This window comes from Verticillium dahliae, genomic scaffold (assembly GCF_000150675.1).
Source record: "Verticillium dahliae VdLs.17 supercont1.19 genomic scaffold, whole genome shotgun sequence".
Taxonomy (NCBI): Eukaryota; Fungi; Ascomycota; class Sordariomycetes; order Glomerellales; family Plectosphaerellaceae; genus Verticillium; species Verticillium dahliae.
Genome location: NW_009276939.1, coordinates 446,364 through 462,791, shown reverse-complemented (window position 1 = coordinate 462,791; position 16,428 = coordinate 446,364). Strand labels below are relative to the sequence as shown.

Sequence of the window (16,428 nt, the reverse complement as noted above, 5' to 3'; positions counted from 1 at the left end):
CAAAGGTCGAGTCTATGAGATCAAGACTTGGCTCTACCGCCCGTTCCTCTATTACGCAATCCACAACCCTCTCGGAGCACCTCATCGGGCCATGGTCCAGCCACTGGTAGACCAGGCGATATCGTGGCACCTGAGCGGGATCAGGGGGGAGCCTTTGTCTCACCGGCATCATGGCTCTTGGTATGGCGTTCGGGTAGCGGCTACATGTGCATTTGTTGTGCTGGCGGCAGTCAAATCTGGAAAATTTACAATGCCTGTCGGGGTGGACTGGAGAGCTGACATTCGTCAGTGCATTGAGAGGATGCGATTCTGGGAGGAAGAAGGACCTGGCATCACCCGAGCTATCCAGGTCTTAGAGGACTACCTGCAGTGACTAATGCGAGACCTTGCCAATGGCAACCGGAATCTTTTTCCGTGACGGGGGAATTAGAACAAGACCAAGCTGATACAAAGGAGCCAATCGGCACTGTCAAAAGCTGGGCCCATCCCAACTACGCAAACATGCCACTGCGCCCTGCAGATGAGACTTACATGTAGGCTTTCAGCTGGATTCGTCACTAGTATCGACAGAGCGAGTCATATTCCTCGTTTGCAGAGGTGACCGAGACTCCGCGCGGTCCGCATCACTACTACCCCAGATTTCCCCAGGTGGCCGCTAGCACCCCGGATCTCGTACATGGTGTGATCGGGGATGAAATAGTCCACGCTCGATTTTCCCTGTTCACATGCCGAGTGAAGTTGATATATATGACCAAGAAGTCTTTCCGTCAGTCATCGAGAAGCCAACAACTAAATCAGGCGCTCACCCACGCATCAGCCAACTACCTCTCTCACTTCTGTCGGTTCCTTCTTCATTGAGCCATCCACAGCTTGGCACTGTCATCGGCGTCACAATGTTGGGTAAATCAAACAATCCAAAGCCCAAAAAGTCTGCCATTGGCGACGATCTGGCATAGCTCATACCGAGAGATGGAGTAGCGTGGTACAGAAAGAGCCACCTTTTCCGCCTCAACTAGTACTGTCTTTGCATGTGTCTTCTGGTGGCAGCAAACGGATACGACGGCAGTATGATGAACGGTCTCATGGCGCTACCACAGTGGTTCAACTTCATGAATCATCCCAAAGGTGCCTGGTTTGGGATTCATCGACGCTGTTTCAAGCCTTGTCCTCGACGCTGGCCTACCCGATGGTGGTCTATTTCGCGAATCGTCGGGGTCGCATGAAGGGCCTCTATGTTGGTTACTTCTTTCTGGTACTTGATGCTCTTCTACAAACCTTCACGCCAAACGTCGCCGGCTTCGTCATCAGTCGCTTTTTCTTGGGTCAGCCAAGTGCCTGGTGGGGTGGTCTTGCCCCCCTCCTCATCACAGAGATTGCGTATCCTTCGCATAGAGTTCTCCTAACGTCTTGTACAACTGTGGACGGTATATTGGATCAACGCTGGCAGCGAAGGCTACTTGTGGTACCCGCAACTATGCTTCTGACTGGGCGTGGCGGATCCCTTCGCTCCTGCAGGTCGCTGTGCCCCTTGTCGTCCTCCCTGGCGTCCTGCTGATCCCCGAATCGCCTCATTACCTCATCTCCACAGGCCAGACGAGCAAAGCCAAGAACATTCTGACCGAGCTTCACTCTGGCGGAGAAGTGAACTCCCGTCTGGTCGACTTTGAAATGGCGGAGGTAGCAAACGCCATCAAAGCCGACAGCAACGCGGCCAGCACCACATCCTGGGCAGAGCTTTTCGCGACAAATGGGAATCGCCATCGAGCCTTCATCTCGGTGATGCTTGGTATATTCGCTCATTGGAACGGTGTCGGCGTCGTACCATATTACCTTGCCCTCGTACTTCAGAGTGTTGGCATTATATCTGTGACACACCAGACACTTATCTATGGATGCCTGCAGATCTGGAACCTCTTTTTCGCCGTGCTGGCTGCTGTCAACGTCGACAGGGTTGGCCGTCGCCCGCTCTTCCTGCTAAGTTCAGGTGGCATGCTGATCAGCTACATTATTATCTCGGGCTTGTCCAGCAGCTTTGCGCAGACGGGGATGAGCTCCGTCGGCCTGGCTGTCGTGCCGTTCCTCTACATCTACTACGGATTCTACGATCTCGCCTTGTAAGGCATACCCATGTGCTGTAGCGGCTGTAACTTATTGTCTGACCAGTGATGCAGCACACCCCTCGTGGTTTCGTATCACGCAGAGATCTGGCCGTACCAGCTTCGCGCCTGTGGTATTGCCCTGACGCAGTTGTCGACCTACTTTGCCATCTTTTTCAACATCTTCGTCAACCCGATTGCGACGGATGCGACTGGGTGGAAATATTATATTTTTTTTGCTGTCATTCTGGTTATTGTCACCGGCACCGTCTACTTCTGTTACCCGGAAACAAAGGGTCTCTCTCTGAAGGAGATGTCCGTTATTTTCGACGGCGTAGAGGCTGCCACCATATCGGAGAATGCCGTCATGGCTATCAAGGGAGCCGATGTTGATCACAAGGAGATGGCCTGAGTTTTCAGGGCAAAAGCGTGTACCAAGAAACGACAGACAATTCACCCGTCGTTGCGGTCGGTCTGGTTGATGTGCATAGTCTAAAAAACCATGGAACCGTGTTACCTCAAGCCATCTGGGTCCCTAGCATTCCTACAGATCTACCGGGGGCTCGGCCCTGTAACACACTGGGTCTTGGCGGCCTCGTCAATCTGAGAATGCCATTGGTGTCGTGAACAAGAATATCCCTCTACCGGACGCCTGAAGGATGGGAAGTTTAGAAACCTTGGAATTGGAAGCCTTGTCCTCGGAGGTAGCCAGCACAAGGTCGGTGGATGACGGTCTCAAGTCCAACCTCTTTCATGTGCTGAAGGGCGGATTTCGTGCCATTTCAGTTGAATTTCAAGTTCGCGAAACTTGGTTTCATGTAGTCTGCTGTCTGTTTTCTACACCCAAGACATGTCTCGTGTAAGCGGGCCTGTCCGGCAACAGCACGTCCTTTTACAGTGGATGAATAATGAAGACCAGGCAAGCAGTCCATCGGTGCAGCAGACACTGCAGTGACAGCCTAGGCACATCTTCAGAAAGGCGATAACTTCGATTGTTCGTCTGCTTGCTAGAGAATTACCAGGTCCTGCTGGTGCTGGACGAAACTTCACGCATTAGCAGACTTGAGCGCCACGTCCCGAAGCAGGACGAAAGCCGATGAATTGGACTACAGGGTCGTGGGCGCTATAGGTCAATGGCCCCAAGAAACACCACGAGCGTCGGCACGGCGTCATGGCAGCCGACGGAGCGCATAAACTGAAAAGTCGCGGCGGGACTTGGTTGGCGGCATGAGGTTCGGCGAGCGCAGACGCCGTGGTTGACTCGACTCTAGTGGGTGATGCGCCAGCAGAATGGTAGGCCAAGCCTGGAGTTTGGTACCAGCCTGCCCCATCGGATGGATCAGGATGCATGACACACGTAGCCAAGCCAGCTTCCAGAAGCAAGTCGGTTCGTCATCCAAGAGAGTCAGCGAGAGACGTAGATGAAAGTCATGTCCGACCAGAAGCAAAGCAAGGGGCAGAGATCAGAGGATCGGTGACGTGACTTGACGTGTAGTTTGATGAGCACTGAGGGCGGCGGGGACGGGAGTAAGCGATATGGGCGGGTTTGAGGGGGTCATCGTGGCTCCCAGGTTCATGCGCAAGGAGGACACTCTTTTGGAGGAGAGAGCAAGGGCTCTGAATCATTCGCAACGCGCAAGAGAGAGAGAGGTCGGTCGACCAACAACCCAGTTGTCTGGGTGGTCTTTGAACCGGCCATGTGGTCGGATAGAAGGCCGTCGACTGTCGATCTCATTGCACGAGGTTGGTTCAGGTTGAACAGGAGAAGGGGGATAGGGAATGTTTCACGGAGTCTTGACGAGCAGACATTCGTCCGCATCGTGTCGCACACAAACAGCTTGCCATCCACCACTTCTATTCAAGACGCCATGTCGGCCACCTTTTTTCATCTCACGGCGCCCGACCACGACCTCCAGGAAACAATGGCTGCCTCGAGGAGCAGCAAAGGTTCCCCTTACGTCTGATATACTCGCGACGCGATTGGCGAAGGATGAGCTCTAGGGCCGTGTTTCAAAAATGGCCCTTGAGGGCACTGAGGGCTCCTTGGGATCCAGCGCTCCGTCGCACCACGAGAGAACTTTCAGGGGTTCCGAGACGGCCAAGCCTCCAATCGCGCCCCCGTAGATGCCCATCAGGTCCCCATAATAGCAGCGTCAGCCGTCTGTTCTCACCACATGCCGCACAAGTCGACCGGATTTGTATCCCATCGCCGGCGTCGGGGGCCCAGATCCGTGCCCTTGTGCTGCTTGGGACTCGGGTGTACGGCCGAGTATGCCCACACGCGGTCAATCGGACGACGATAAGGCCGATTTCTCAAGAACCACACCATTCGAGAAGGAGAAGGGGTTGTGCTCTGTGCCCGTGCCGACGGAGAGAGGAGGCCCAACCAAGATGGCTCGCGTTTCAGACTCTTCGAAGCAGCTCCTCGAGAGTCCGGGGGCTCAGGCAAAGGGGAGAGGGCAAGCTGCTGCACATCAAACCCAGACAGTCCGCATCATCGACGTCTTCATCCTAGTCACCCTATAGTCATTGAACTTATTGTTCTGACGTTGATCCTCTTGGTCCTTCCAGCCCCCCCCCCCCCCCTCTCCGCTGATTACCATCGCCCCTGGGTTCATCCTCACGATCTTGACATTACTCAAGATCACCACTACCACGTAACATCGTGTACGCATCACGCGTTTGCTTCCGGGTCTGATTACGTCGCCACTGTTCGGTCTGGCTTCGACCGGCTGGCGGCGCTCTCCAACAGCTCCTTCGACCAGACAATGAGGACCGAGACAGCCTCTCTCCTGCTCCTCGCCGCCCTCAGCGTGGCCGAGGAGCTGACGCCAAATGATGTTCCACTCGCCTGTGCCAATATGTGCGGCCCTATCGTCGAGCTGAGCTACAAGTGCGATGTCGACGGCACCGATGAGCTGCGCAAGTTGAAGAGGCGGAAACTATTCAGCCCACAACAGCAGCAGCAGCAACAACAACAACAGCAGCAATCAGCACCAAAGGCCAAGCGTCAGGCCGATCCAGAACCGCAAGCACCAGCACCGGTTCCCAGCTCAACAAACAATCAACAAGCGGCCGATGTCATCTTCATCCCCGGTTCCATCGGCAAGTTCAAGACAATACCGACGCCGTTGCCACCAGCCGACACGGGCGTGCCCTCGATGGCCGTCACGCCCGCCGCTCCGGCACCAACGCTACCAGTCCTCGATCTGCGACCAACAACGACGCCGACGAACCTCAATCCCAACCTCCCCATCCTTGCGACGCCAATCCTTCCCTCGGTGCCAGCGTCGACGCCCCTCGCAACGGCTTCGTCGACGCAAGTGCCGCTGCCCGTGGGCAATGAGGCAGATGCCGGCGACGGCGTAGACGCCGGCCCCGCCCCCAGCAACAGCCTCAACGGCAACGTCGGCGACATGGTCGACGACGCGGGCAACCTCTGGCCCGGGCAGAAGGGCCGCCAAGCGGCAAGCGACCTCGAGACGGCGTGCATCTGCAGCAACACGAGCTTCAACGTGCGGCGCGTGGCCGGCTTGTGCGGCGACTGTCTGGAACAGGTCTCTGGCGATCAGGGGCGTAAGTGATCCCACCTTCCCGCGACTGCGACTCAATCCTCTTAAGAGAAAACAAAGGCACGAAGCTAACTGGTGGCAGCGATGAGGGCGATTCTTGCGTCGTGCAATTTTACGACGGAGCGGTATGAGCCGGAGAAGGAATCGCTCGTCGCCAACGTCAGGGTCGAGGCGACGAAACCGAGCTTCACGCAGACGGCGGCGGCATCCTACTCGTGGCGCGTCTCGGGTCCGACGTGGGCCGTTGTCGTCGGGGCGGGCATGCTGCTCGGGATGGGTTGGTGATGATTGCGACCATGCGTGTCTGTCGGCGGCGGGTTATGAAATCGGCGTTGCACCACTCCTTGATACCACTGTCTCTTATTGTATGTATTTTTTTTATCATCGTTTCATGACGATAGAGAGGGCTTCGCCTCGTGGTGTTGATTCTTGCACGGCAATCGACGGGCCTCGATAGCTGTTTCGCGGGCTTGATATAGTTTAATGTTAGCGGCCCCGATAAGAAGACATGTTCGCCAGCAATTTACTGCTTGATTGTCAAATCTTGGATCTTGTGACAGAACCTGCGTGAGCTCGTTGGGCTACTTTGCACTACAAGGTTTCGATAATTTCTGGCACTCGTCGGCCCGCCCGTTTGACTCCTTGACGAAAGGTCAACGGCTCCGATCTTGGCATGAAAGACGTCTTAGAAGCAACATTCAATGAACTCCCGAGGGCAAGCCAACTGCATTCGGGCTGTGTGCTGGTCTATCCCCGACGTCAGCATTGCTCGCTTGTCCTTCATGCGCAGACTGCGATCCGACAAAATCCGCACGATCGACATGGTTTCGGCATCCGATGAATCCCTAGCCGACTCGATGACCGTGGCCCTAGCAGTATGCTGCTCTCAACAACGTCGATTGGCGTCCAATCAGACCCCACACGAGGGAATGTCATTCGAAGAGCATTGACAGAACAACGAGCACAGCAGGAGTGACGCTCGAGCCGGGTTCCGAGCAGAATGGCCGCAACCATGGCTCACGACAATGGTCGTTGGGGTTCAGTGTGCCCAGCCAGGGACGTGAAGCCGAGAGTGTGCAGTATTCGCGGCTTCTGATTGGCTCCTCAACACAGCCACGCGATGCGAGTCGTGATCAACGGGCGAGTTGTTGGGCGTAGCCAGAAGGGAAAGACTGAGAACGTGGTGAGAAGGGAAGTCGAGAAATCTCTGCCTGCTTTCAGAATCTATGATGAGATGAGGGTGCCATTTCGGAATATAGTTCCACGAGGACTCACGACCTCCCAGTCCTTTCTCACTTCAACAAATATGCTGCCGCCAGCTATGAAGACCAGTGCCTTCTCTTGTTGGCTCACAAGATCAATGGCTACAGTATACTCATCGTATACTGATCGTGATAGCACTGCTCTGGACCAATTCGGCGCGGTCGTAGCGACACGCATCTCGGTGACCCCACAAGTGAAGCCATCACGACGTCAAGGTCGATCTAAGGGCCCACCCCTTCAGAACCATCGGCAAGGTACAGACGCGAGCAGAGAGCTCGGCCATCGTTCACTGCGGACCCTGTCACTTTGCCCATGTGTTCCAGCGATTCGCGCCACCCGATCCCCCAATGTTCCCAGCTAACCCCAGAACGACCCTTGTTTCTGGTTGCCCCTCCCCCTCTGCCCCCCCCTCGTCATGAGCCCCTCCACATGGCACCCCTCCATCACTGTACGTGACCTACCTTACCTCACTTGCCGACAGTGAGTTTGACCAACCGCCATGCACGTCTCCCACCACGGTGCCATCCTGCGAAGCATCAGTGCCCAGAACGAGACGACGCGCTGCTGACCGTCACATGGCCTGGCTTGGAAGCATGATATCTTGGGCACAGCCTGCGCACACTCTTGACGTTAGCATCAAACACCTCCCTCTCCTTCTCCCCCTCCTACTGTTCACCATGAGTTCTAGCACCAGCACCGGCACAAGCTCAAGCTCAAGCTCCAACACCGCCAACACAACCAAGCGCATCCGCCGCAAGCCCGCCAAATACCACTCCCCAGAACTCAAGCCCGTTTGTTTTGGGAACGGCAAGCTTGATCAACTCCTCCAGCTGACTGCCCTCGTCCAAGAAGCACAACAAGGGAGCGGCGTCAGGCTCTCAGCGCAACAACAATGTCCACGTCCCCCTTACTCCCCAAGCACGCCGCCGCGCCGCCGCGCTACTCGCCCCACGACAACGCCGTCTTCCCTACCTCGCTCATCGGCAAGCGCATCCTCCTCTGCACCGAGTCCTTCGGCCCCGTCAACGGTGTTAGCCGTACGACCCTCATGCTCGTCTCTCACCTCCGTGCCCACGGCGCGCGCGTCGCCGTCGTCGCGCCCCTGAACCACACGGAGGGAACCACTCTGACAGGACCCAGTGGTGATCAAAACAAGAACGACGACAAGAAGAACAGCCAGGATCCTCTCGTTGAGGTCCGCCTGCACGGCTACCCACTGCCCTTCAACCCCGAACTATCAGTCGTCTATCCCGTACGCGTGACGACGCTCTTCGCAAGAACTTTTGGCGCCGACGAGCCGCCAGACCTCATCTACCTCGCGTCGCCGGCCTCGCTGGGGTTCCAAGTCCTGCTGCAGATGCGGCAGCAGCCGTGGGAGAAGCGCGTGCCCGTCATCTGCAACTTCCAAACGGACCTTGCGGGCTACTGCGCCATCCTGTTCCCGCACCCGCTGAGCACCGTCGCCGTCTTCGCCTTTGCCATGGTGCAGAGCTACCTCTTCCGCCACGAGAGTGTGCGCACCATCTTCTACCCGTCGCGCTTCGTGCGCCGCTACCTCGAGGCCCAGGGCGTCCAGCGGCATAAGATGGACGTCCTCCGCCGCGGCGTCGACACGGCCCTCTTCCGCCCGGGCCGCCGCAGCGACGCCCTACGCCGCGCCATCGCGCCCGACGGCGAAATCATTCTGCTCTGCGTGTCGCGCGTTGCCGGCGAAAAGGGCTTTGATTTTCTCGCCAGGGCCGCCGCGGCGTTGCGGGCGCGCGGGCTTAAGTTTGTGCTGTACGTCGTCGGCGGTAACCGCAACCGCGAGGTCGAGCGCGAGGTGCACGCGCTCTTCCACAGCCCGCTGCGTGACGAGGGCCGCGTCGTCTTTGCCGGATTCAAGACGGGGGAGGACCTGGCGACGGCGTACGCGTCGGGCGACATCTTCCTGCACTGCTCCGTAACGGAGACATTTGGGCTCGTCGTGCTCGAGTCGATGGCCAGCGGCGTGCCTGTTGTGGCGCGTGACGAGGGGGGACCAAGTGACATTATCGACGAGGGCCAGTGCGGTCACCTCGTGCCGGCGGAGGATCTGGACGGGTTTGTCGACCGCGTCATGGGGCTCGCCGAGGATAGAGGTGCGCGCGAGGAGATGGGCAGACGGGCGAGGGAGATGGCGTGTGAAGCGACGTGGGACAAGATTAACAACCAGGTGGCGTGGCGCATGGCCGACACGATCGAGGAGCGCGAGAAGGAGTTGGCACAACTGGTGCCGCCGGTGAGACGCGCGCCGCTGTATCGTCAGACTAGTCAGTTGGCACCCATCTACGGGTGGCTGTCGACAAGGGAGGCCGCCCGCGAGGTCGTCACGTCTCGCATCGTCGATGCGAGGCTCGCCGGCGGATTCGGCGTTGTCATGACGTTTTGGGTCTTCACCGGGTTGTACCTGGCCCTGACCGAGGTTGGCCTGTGGGTGCGCGGCATGATGCCGCGAAGAGTCGGGAGGGCTTCTGCCGAGACGGACGGACGTTGACCAGTGGCTCGGGACGGGAGGTCGGGGCAAGGTTACAATCTTGCTATATCAGGAACAAAGACTGACTCGGGGGCGGGCACTGGAGTGCGTCTTCTCGAAAGATTGATGATATCGTGGGGGGGGGGGGGTCAGTACATTAGCATGGTATAGCTATCTGGGGTGGGGGGAGAGAAATCCCCGGATTAGGATTCTTTGGTCGTTTTGCGCTGGTGTCTGGTGTTCAATTGCAGCGGACGACGACTTGTTATGCTCTCTTTCTTTGTGTTCGATGGTTTCGAGATACCTCCATAGGCCATGTCTTTCGCCACAGACATGACTCAGGCACGAGATAAGAACGGCTGCAGCTGCGTACATGAATACGACGACCTTTTGATGATAGGAATGACGGGACGTGCGCGGCGTGCATGATTTCAGGGTTGTATCAAGGGAGCCAGCCGCCTGGTTTGGTCTTGCTGGTCCAAAAAATGGCTCCCCATCCGTGTGCCTGTGTTCCAGCCGGCGATGATTGAAAATTAGGCCTGCAGTGTCCCCGTCCGAAGGCATGAACAGGGTCCATCGTATCAGAAGTAGTTGCTGCTTTGGGTTGAGCAGTCTTCGCGTTGGTCGCAACGTGGGGATGCCGGGGCATATCGGGACTGGAGAGCGTGCTTCCTCGAGTCGTTGTGATATCCGTCTTGGATCATTCTCGCGCAACCAAACAGCGCAGGCCATAGGGATGCATTATTGGATACAAACGAAATTGGACTGTCTGTACAGGTCTGACTCTTCCACCGCTTTGCGTTCGACTTTGGTCTTCTTATCTGGACAGCATCTAGGTCTGGTTGAGTAGGTAAGATTCCGATGCATCTTTGGTAGTCCGAGTCGGGAACATGATTGTCTTGATATGATGAAGTTCCCTGGCACACAACGAATCCGCTCGTTGCGTTTCACTGGTCTGGGGATCGCTGGTAATGATTTCGGATGCATCCCAGAAGCGGGGATCCCTGCGAACCGACTCCAACATTGACGGCCAGTCGTGATCATCCAGTCGTGGGAAAGGCTGATGGTCTTCACAGCATGCTAGCTCTGTGGCGTTCTGATGGCCAGGTCGTCGGCCAGCATGATGGCACCGATACGTGTCGGTCGAGTCAGCATCAAAGCGGCTGGGCGAGGTTGGTCAAGTGTGCTTTGATGTTGGCGGTAGATCAACATTGAGGGAAGGATGAACGAAGGAGCCAGCTGCATTTCAGGTACGTACCGATGTGGCCAAGGAACATTGGAAGGAGCAAATGGCGGCAGGGGCGAGGGGCAGGGCGAGGGGCAGGGCGAGGGGCAGGGGCAAATGGCAGCGCAAGCGGCATGGACAAGCGGCAAGGGCAAACGGCAAGGCGGCGGGTGGCTTGATCCTGCCTGCCTCCAACCGAGTCGGCAAAGCCGAAGGAGAAAAAAACAAGAACAAGCATCACCAATTCGTCTCTGCATTGCATCTCCCTGTCTCTCGCTTCTAACTATGCCCATCAACTCATCAACGCCCATCGACTTGTCATCTCCCGCTGTCAAAGCCCTCGGCCCAAAGGCTCGGAAACGCAACATGGCTCCGCTTTCTCCAGACATCGACCCATCCTGCGCTGCAACTTGACCACCCGCCTGCCTCCCAGGCAAGCCAGGGACGCATCCTTGGCATCCAGCAGAAACAAAAAAGACGAGACCCGCTCTTTGAGTAATACTGCTGTGTCTGCAGATCCCGCATATCATCGACAATTCGTTGTTTCTGACTCGCCGGTCCTCGGAGACGTCGACATGCCACCTCTCAGCGCCGCTCTGCGCTTGACCCGCCGGCACATGGCTGCCATGGGACCAGACCCTGTTTGTGCTTCCCCGCGAGTCACGACCATGGAAAATCATTCCTCAGCCAGTTACGAAGCATCCCCGGATTCGTTACTCCATCCTTATCTCGCGCCTCCGTAGCCTCTCATTGGCCTGGCATTTCAACGACTCTGCCGTCTGAGTCTTGCTTCTGCCCTGCGAGTCTTCTGTCCTAGGGGGTGACCCCTCGAACCCAAGGAACACGTCCAGAAACGCGACCAAAGTCAATTCCCTTCCAGAGAAAAGCCACGCCCGCCGCCCCCGACGGCTTTCCCCAGCGCCCGGCGGCGCACGCTGCCGATGAAGCTATGGCCTGCCTTGCTGTCACCAGTCTGACTGGCTTCCGCGGCCGCTGGCTACCCTCATTGGCGGCGCTGAAGCTGCCATCTACCGCAGGAACCCCCCCTCTCTAGCCTTATCTCTCTCTCTTTCTCTCTCTCGCGCACCCAGGCCCGACATGGCAGATATCGATCCCGTCCCCAGTCTCCGAGCTGATACGACCCACTTGTCTTATTCCGGCTCTGCGGCCAAGAAGCGAGGCCGGTGGTGGAGGGGGAGGGGGGCCTAGACGATGCAGAGAGCCGGATATATTTCCATGAGGGAGAAGAAGACGACTTAAAAGCTTGCCAGAGGCCCCGTTGAATCAAAAGACGTTCGTAGTTACTCGTGCTCAGGCTAGTGCTCTCAACGACGACTTCTCACAATCTACGCCCCCCGTCTTGGATCGGGCTTTTTTCTCGGTCAGCCGCTCAGCAACTCACCCACCCACTCAGTCGTCGCATATCGCCCACCTTCCACCATGGTTGACTGGAAGGCATGGTGGTCGCCCGCCCCCTCGCTCGACATTCCGGGCCTCGAGACGGTCGACCTCGCCGACAAGGCCATGGAGCGCCGCATCGTCCGCAAGCAGGATCTTCACATCCTGCCCTGGGTCTGCGTCTCCTACCTTCTGAGTATGTTGCCTGTGTCTCCAGAACGGCCCTTTTGCTCCTCCACTAACATCTCAGACTACCTTGACCGAGTGAACCTCGGAAACGCTCGCACATTGAACAATGACACGCCCGAAGACAACATTGTTACGCAGCTCAACCTCACCGGCCAGCGCTACAATGTCGCTGTCGCCCTCTTCTTCGTGCCTTACGTCCTCATGGAGTTCCCCTCCAACATCCTCCTCAAGTACTTTTCGCCCTCGCGCTGGATCTCCCGCATCATGGTCTCGTGGGGCATCATCACCATCTGCACCGCTGCCGTCTCCACCTACGGCGGCCTCATCACCGTCCGCATCTTCCTGGGTCTCGCCGAGGCTGGTTTCTTCCCCGGTATCATGATGTACCTCTGCTTCTGGTACAAGCCCGACGAGCGCGCCACGCGCATGGCCATTTTCGCGTCCTCCGTCGCCGTCGCCGGTGCCTTTGGCGGCCTCCTCGCCACGGCCATCTCCTTCCTCAACAACAAGGGCGGTCTCAACGGCTGGCAGTGGCTCTTCATCCTCGAGGGCATCCCCTCGGTCATTGTCGGCGTCCTCATCTGGTTCTACCTCCCCGACTACCCCCAGACCGCCGCCTGGCTCACCCCCGAGGAGCGCGCCTTCGCCGTCAAGCGCCTCGGCCCCTACGCCCCATCCATGACCGACAAGCACTGGGACAGCACTGTCGCCAAGGAGACCCTCTCGAACCCCATGTTCTGGCTCTTTGCCTGCCAGTACTTCCTCATGGCCAACTCTCTCAACGCCTTTGGCTACTTCGCGCCCACCATTGTTGCCTCGCTCGGCTTCTCGGGCCACAACGCCCAGCTGCTCACCGTCCCGCCCAACGTCGTCGCCATGATTGTCATCATCAGCAACTGTCTGCACTCGGATCGGACAAAGGAGCGCTCGCGCCACGTCATTGGCGCTCTCGTCTTCGTCGGCACCGGCTACCTCTTGCTCGCTGTCGTCCGTCACTGGGGTGTGCGCTACTTTGCCGTCTGTATCATTGCTTGCACCAACGCCGCTGTCCTGCCTTTTGTCGCTGTAAGTTTTTGCCCCTGTCGTGCTCGCTTCGCTTCGACATGCTGTCCTCGGTCGATCCACTAACAAGACTCAGCACCGCACGGCCACTGTCTCCGGCTCCACAGCCACGGCCCTCGCCACGGGCGGCATGATCGCCATCTCCAACTGTGGCGGCATCTCGGCCCCCTTCCTGTTCCCCAAGGTCGACGGCCCCATGTACTCCATGGGCAACTGGACCATCTTCGCCTTCCTCATTGTCGCCGCCTGCATGACCTGCTTCACCTGGTACATGTACGGTAGCCACGCCGGTTACCGCACAGGTGCGCGTGATGAGAATGGCAACCTCGAGGTTCTCGACGCCACCTCGGGCGACCCTGATGAGGTCATGAACAAGGCCATGGGTCTCGAGAAGAAGAAGGACCTGCAGCAGGATGTGTAACTTGAACGACGGCATGACTTGTTTTTAGCGTAGCGATCAAAAGTCTTTAGCGGAGGGGCTTCGTGCCTCGGAATGTATCATGATTGACAGTGCTGCCTTGGTCTGCTTGCTATTATGTGCTGTAAAGGTATCGCCTGAAGTGCGTATCGTGGCACTACGTCAGGTTACAAATGCCTTGCTATTGGAACAAGGGGCGTACAAGCCCTTCAGTGCGCCGCAGATGTTGGTATCGGGGGCCCATGGCTTGGAGATTTGGTTGATTGTCCGATGTCTGCATGCTTGGCCGATCTAGGTGCCGTCGAGGCTTGGGAGGTTGGCATTGCCGTACGTCTTCCCCCCGCGCGTCGCCATGATGCAGGCTTATCATCTGGCTCCGCATCGATCAGGACCTAATAGCGTGTTTTGCACGAACCGTAGCGTCTAGGCATTGCCTTCTACGACAAGACGGGCTGTGTTGGCGAGGCCATGTCGACGGACTGCCAGGACTCGAGACTTCTATACAGTGGGCCGGAACCCACTCTATTTGACGTGTTTGGGGGTCCAGGCAGCATCTACCTCGGACATCTTGTCCGGATCTCATGCTGGGATGGCAAGTCATTGGCTTTACGTACGTACGACTCAGACGACGTGCCAGTCGCGAAGCGAAGGTTTGGGCGTTGCTGACAATTGACCTATGATATGCGAAAGGTCCTCATAGACATGGACAGGTCCCGTGGCCAACAGATCGAGACAGTGGCTCGTTGGATGATGGCCCGTTCATATCCAGGGAACGATGGCGATAGAAAGTCTGCAGCGGCGAGGTTCAACCTTTCGAAGTGACGACCAATCGAGCAAGACGTCGTATACTACCACTTACGGGGAAGACGAAATGACAAGGGTCGGATCTAGTCGAGTGCCATACAAGGTCTTGCCAGGTACGACACTTGCCGGCTTTTATAAGCCCATGTTTTTCCCAGACGCTATCGGTTCAAATGTCTTGGGTGCAGGCAGTCCAATTTGTTTGATAAACCCCCCAGGAAATGCCGAATTGCGTGTCAACGGATTGACTGCGCAAGGTTTACTCATCAGAAACGCTGTCAGCGAGGCACTTTGCGATATGGGTTGGTGTGTACTACGCGGAGAGCGAGAGGCAGAAAATTGGATGATAATCTTGAGCTTCAGTGTAAGTCATGGTCAGCAAAGAAACATTCTGTTCAACTCCATCCCCGTAACTTGTCGATATTTACATTTGACAGCTGTTTCAAAAAATCAGGAGGTCGTTGTTTCGTGTCATGACCCCTACTTCGTCTGAGGTCCGAGACGCGACATCCCGCCAAGTGGAGCCGATGCGACATCAACCAGGAGGTCTGATATGCGAGCTCCCCCAGCTCTCGCTGAAGCTGCGAAGCTCTGTCTTACCTCAACCAGACAAGACTTCCCGCAGACCCAAGTTTCCGGTCCGACCAAGTACAGACGAACCACAGATCCTGCAACCGGAGCCGACCATGGACTCTCAACCGCTGACCTACCAGGACCTCTCGCCCAGAGACGAGCACGACGAGTCATCGTCCGCGACTGAAGTCGAGTCGGTGTTGCTGAATGAGAAGGACCGCGAATGGCCTGATGTGCTCCTAGACCCGCCTGCCAGCCCACGATCAGCATCATCTCTGTCGGCACGGTGGCGGAGACACCGCTGGATCATCAATACCGGGTTGATCTTGTTTAATGTCGTCTTGTCCATGGTGTTACTGTGGAAAGTCGCAGGGGCACCCTCAGCATCATTACGACAGGTCGGCGGGGACCTCATTGCTGACCGTCCACCAAATTGTTCGCTGCTTCATATCCTCATTACTGCTTCGCATGACTGACACTAACCTGAACAGTCGCAACGAAGGTGATCAAGTGGGAGTCCGATCCCTCATTTGTTCCCAATAACACCGCAGAGTTCTTTGAACAGCAAACGGTCGACAAGTGGCAGTCCCTCCTGCCAGGTACGTGGAGATTCATCAAGTATTCGCTGCCCGGCGAGATTGCCTCATGATCAAACAGGGAACGCACATCGCGGCGATGGCGAGACATTCTCGACAACGTCCATGACGCATCAGCTCCACTGTCTGGTCAGTTCATGGCGTCACGCACTAGCCGACACGCAACACTGACACATCGTGTAGTTTATGATGGGTCGCGTCTACGCCGGCGTGACGGAAAGCAGGACCGCGGAGCTGCCGGCAGACTATCATGCTCACTTTCTACACTGCATAGACTACATACGACAGGGCATCATGTGTTCCGGGGATGTCGCTTTGGAGCCGCACACCCCAGAAGACGCCGATGATTTGGGGGCAAAGGACGGGGGGTGGAATGGACTTCATGGTGAGTGACCCGCGTGCCGAAGATGAATCTGACTGCTGACGATTTCAAGTCTGCAAGGACTATGGACAGGTTTTGGAGTACCTGGATGGTAAGCACTGCACGGCTCGCTGGACTCAACGACACTAACATGGCACAGAGCAAATACAAGAAGGTGGACGAACGGTGCTGCCCATTGATGATTGACAACATAGATAGAGGTAGCAAGCTCATGGACAGAATCAAGAGCAAAGTCCAATTCTGACCATCGTTTCTGTAGCTATATACACGGAACCCCAGTCTTACCGGTTTGTGATCTGCAGCACGCCAGTTCATGTTGTCCAAGCCTCCTCGACTTCCACAGGAACATCCACATGTCC

At 56.9% G+C, this 16,428-nt stretch overlaps 6 protein-coding genes across 6 annotated transcripts; all 6 read left to right on the top strand.

Moving 5' to 3' along the window:
- Nucleotides 1–926: 926 nt before the first annotated feature.
- VDAG_08203 (sugar transporter) lies at nt 927–2,508 on the top strand (the record flags this gene model as incomplete). The annotated part of the gene is given in 5 exon segments (XM_009657580.1): nt 927–1,125; nt 1,161–1,377; nt 1,395–1,839; nt 1,903–2,114; nt 2,172–2,508. 5 exon segments carry the CDS (start codon nt 1,029–1,031, stop codon nt 2,506–2,508), a joined length of 1,308 nt encoding a protein of 435 aa, XP_009655875.1. The 5' UTR covers nt 927–1,028.
- Nucleotides 2,509–4,864: 2,356 nt separating this feature from the next.
- On the top strand, nt 4,865–5,953 carry VDAG_08202 (uncharacterized protein; the record flags this gene model as incomplete). The annotated part of the gene is made up of 2 exons (XM_009657579.1): nt 4,865–5,672; nt 5,751–5,953. 2 exons carry the CDS (start codon nt 4,865–4,867, stop codon nt 5,951–5,953), a joined length of 1,011 nt encoding a protein of 336 aa, XP_009655874.1.
- A 1,655-nt stretch (nt 5,954–7,608) lies between these two features.
- VDAG_08201 (D-lactate dehydrogenase) lies at nt 7,609–9,446 on the top strand (the record flags this gene model as incomplete). The annotated part of the gene is made up of 3 exons (XM_009657578.1): nt 7,609–7,722; nt 7,781–7,825; nt 7,851–9,446. The coding sequence occupies 3 exons, from the start codon at nt 7,609–7,611 to the stop codon at nt 9,444–9,446; spliced, it is 1,755 nt and encodes a 584-aa protein (XP_009655873.1).
- Nucleotides 9,447–12,090: 2,644 nt separating this feature from the next.
- On the top strand, nt 12,091–13,720 carry VDAG_08200 (phthalate transporter; the record flags this gene model as incomplete). The annotated part of the gene is made up of 3 exons (XM_009657577.1): nt 12,091–12,244; nt 12,314–13,302; nt 13,376–13,720. The coding sequence occupies 3 exons, from the start codon at nt 12,091–12,093 to the stop codon at nt 13,718–13,720; spliced, it is 1,488 nt and encodes a 495-aa protein (XP_009655872.1).
- Nucleotides 13,721–13,987: 267 nt separating this feature from the next.
- On the top strand, nt 13,988–14,383 carry VDAG_08199 (uncharacterized protein; the record flags this gene model as incomplete). The annotated part of the gene is made up of 2 exons (XM_009657576.1): nt 13,988–14,044; nt 14,138–14,383. 2 exons carry the CDS (start codon nt 13,988–13,990, stop codon nt 14,381–14,383), a joined length of 303 nt encoding a protein of 100 aa, XP_009655871.1.
- Nucleotides 14,384–15,204: 821 nt separating this feature from the next.
- VDAG_08198 (uncharacterized protein) lies at nt 15,205–16,255 on the top strand (the record flags this gene model as incomplete). Its single annotated transcript, XM_009657575.1, has 6 exons — nt 15,205–15,526; nt 15,583–15,690; nt 15,749–15,816; nt 15,871–16,072; nt 16,122–16,160; nt 16,209–16,255. The coding sequence occupies 6 exons, from the start codon at nt 15,205–15,207 to the stop codon at nt 16,253–16,255; spliced, it is 786 nt and encodes a 261-aa protein (XP_009655870.1).
- Between the last annotated feature and the right edge of the window lie 173 nt (nt 16,256–16,428).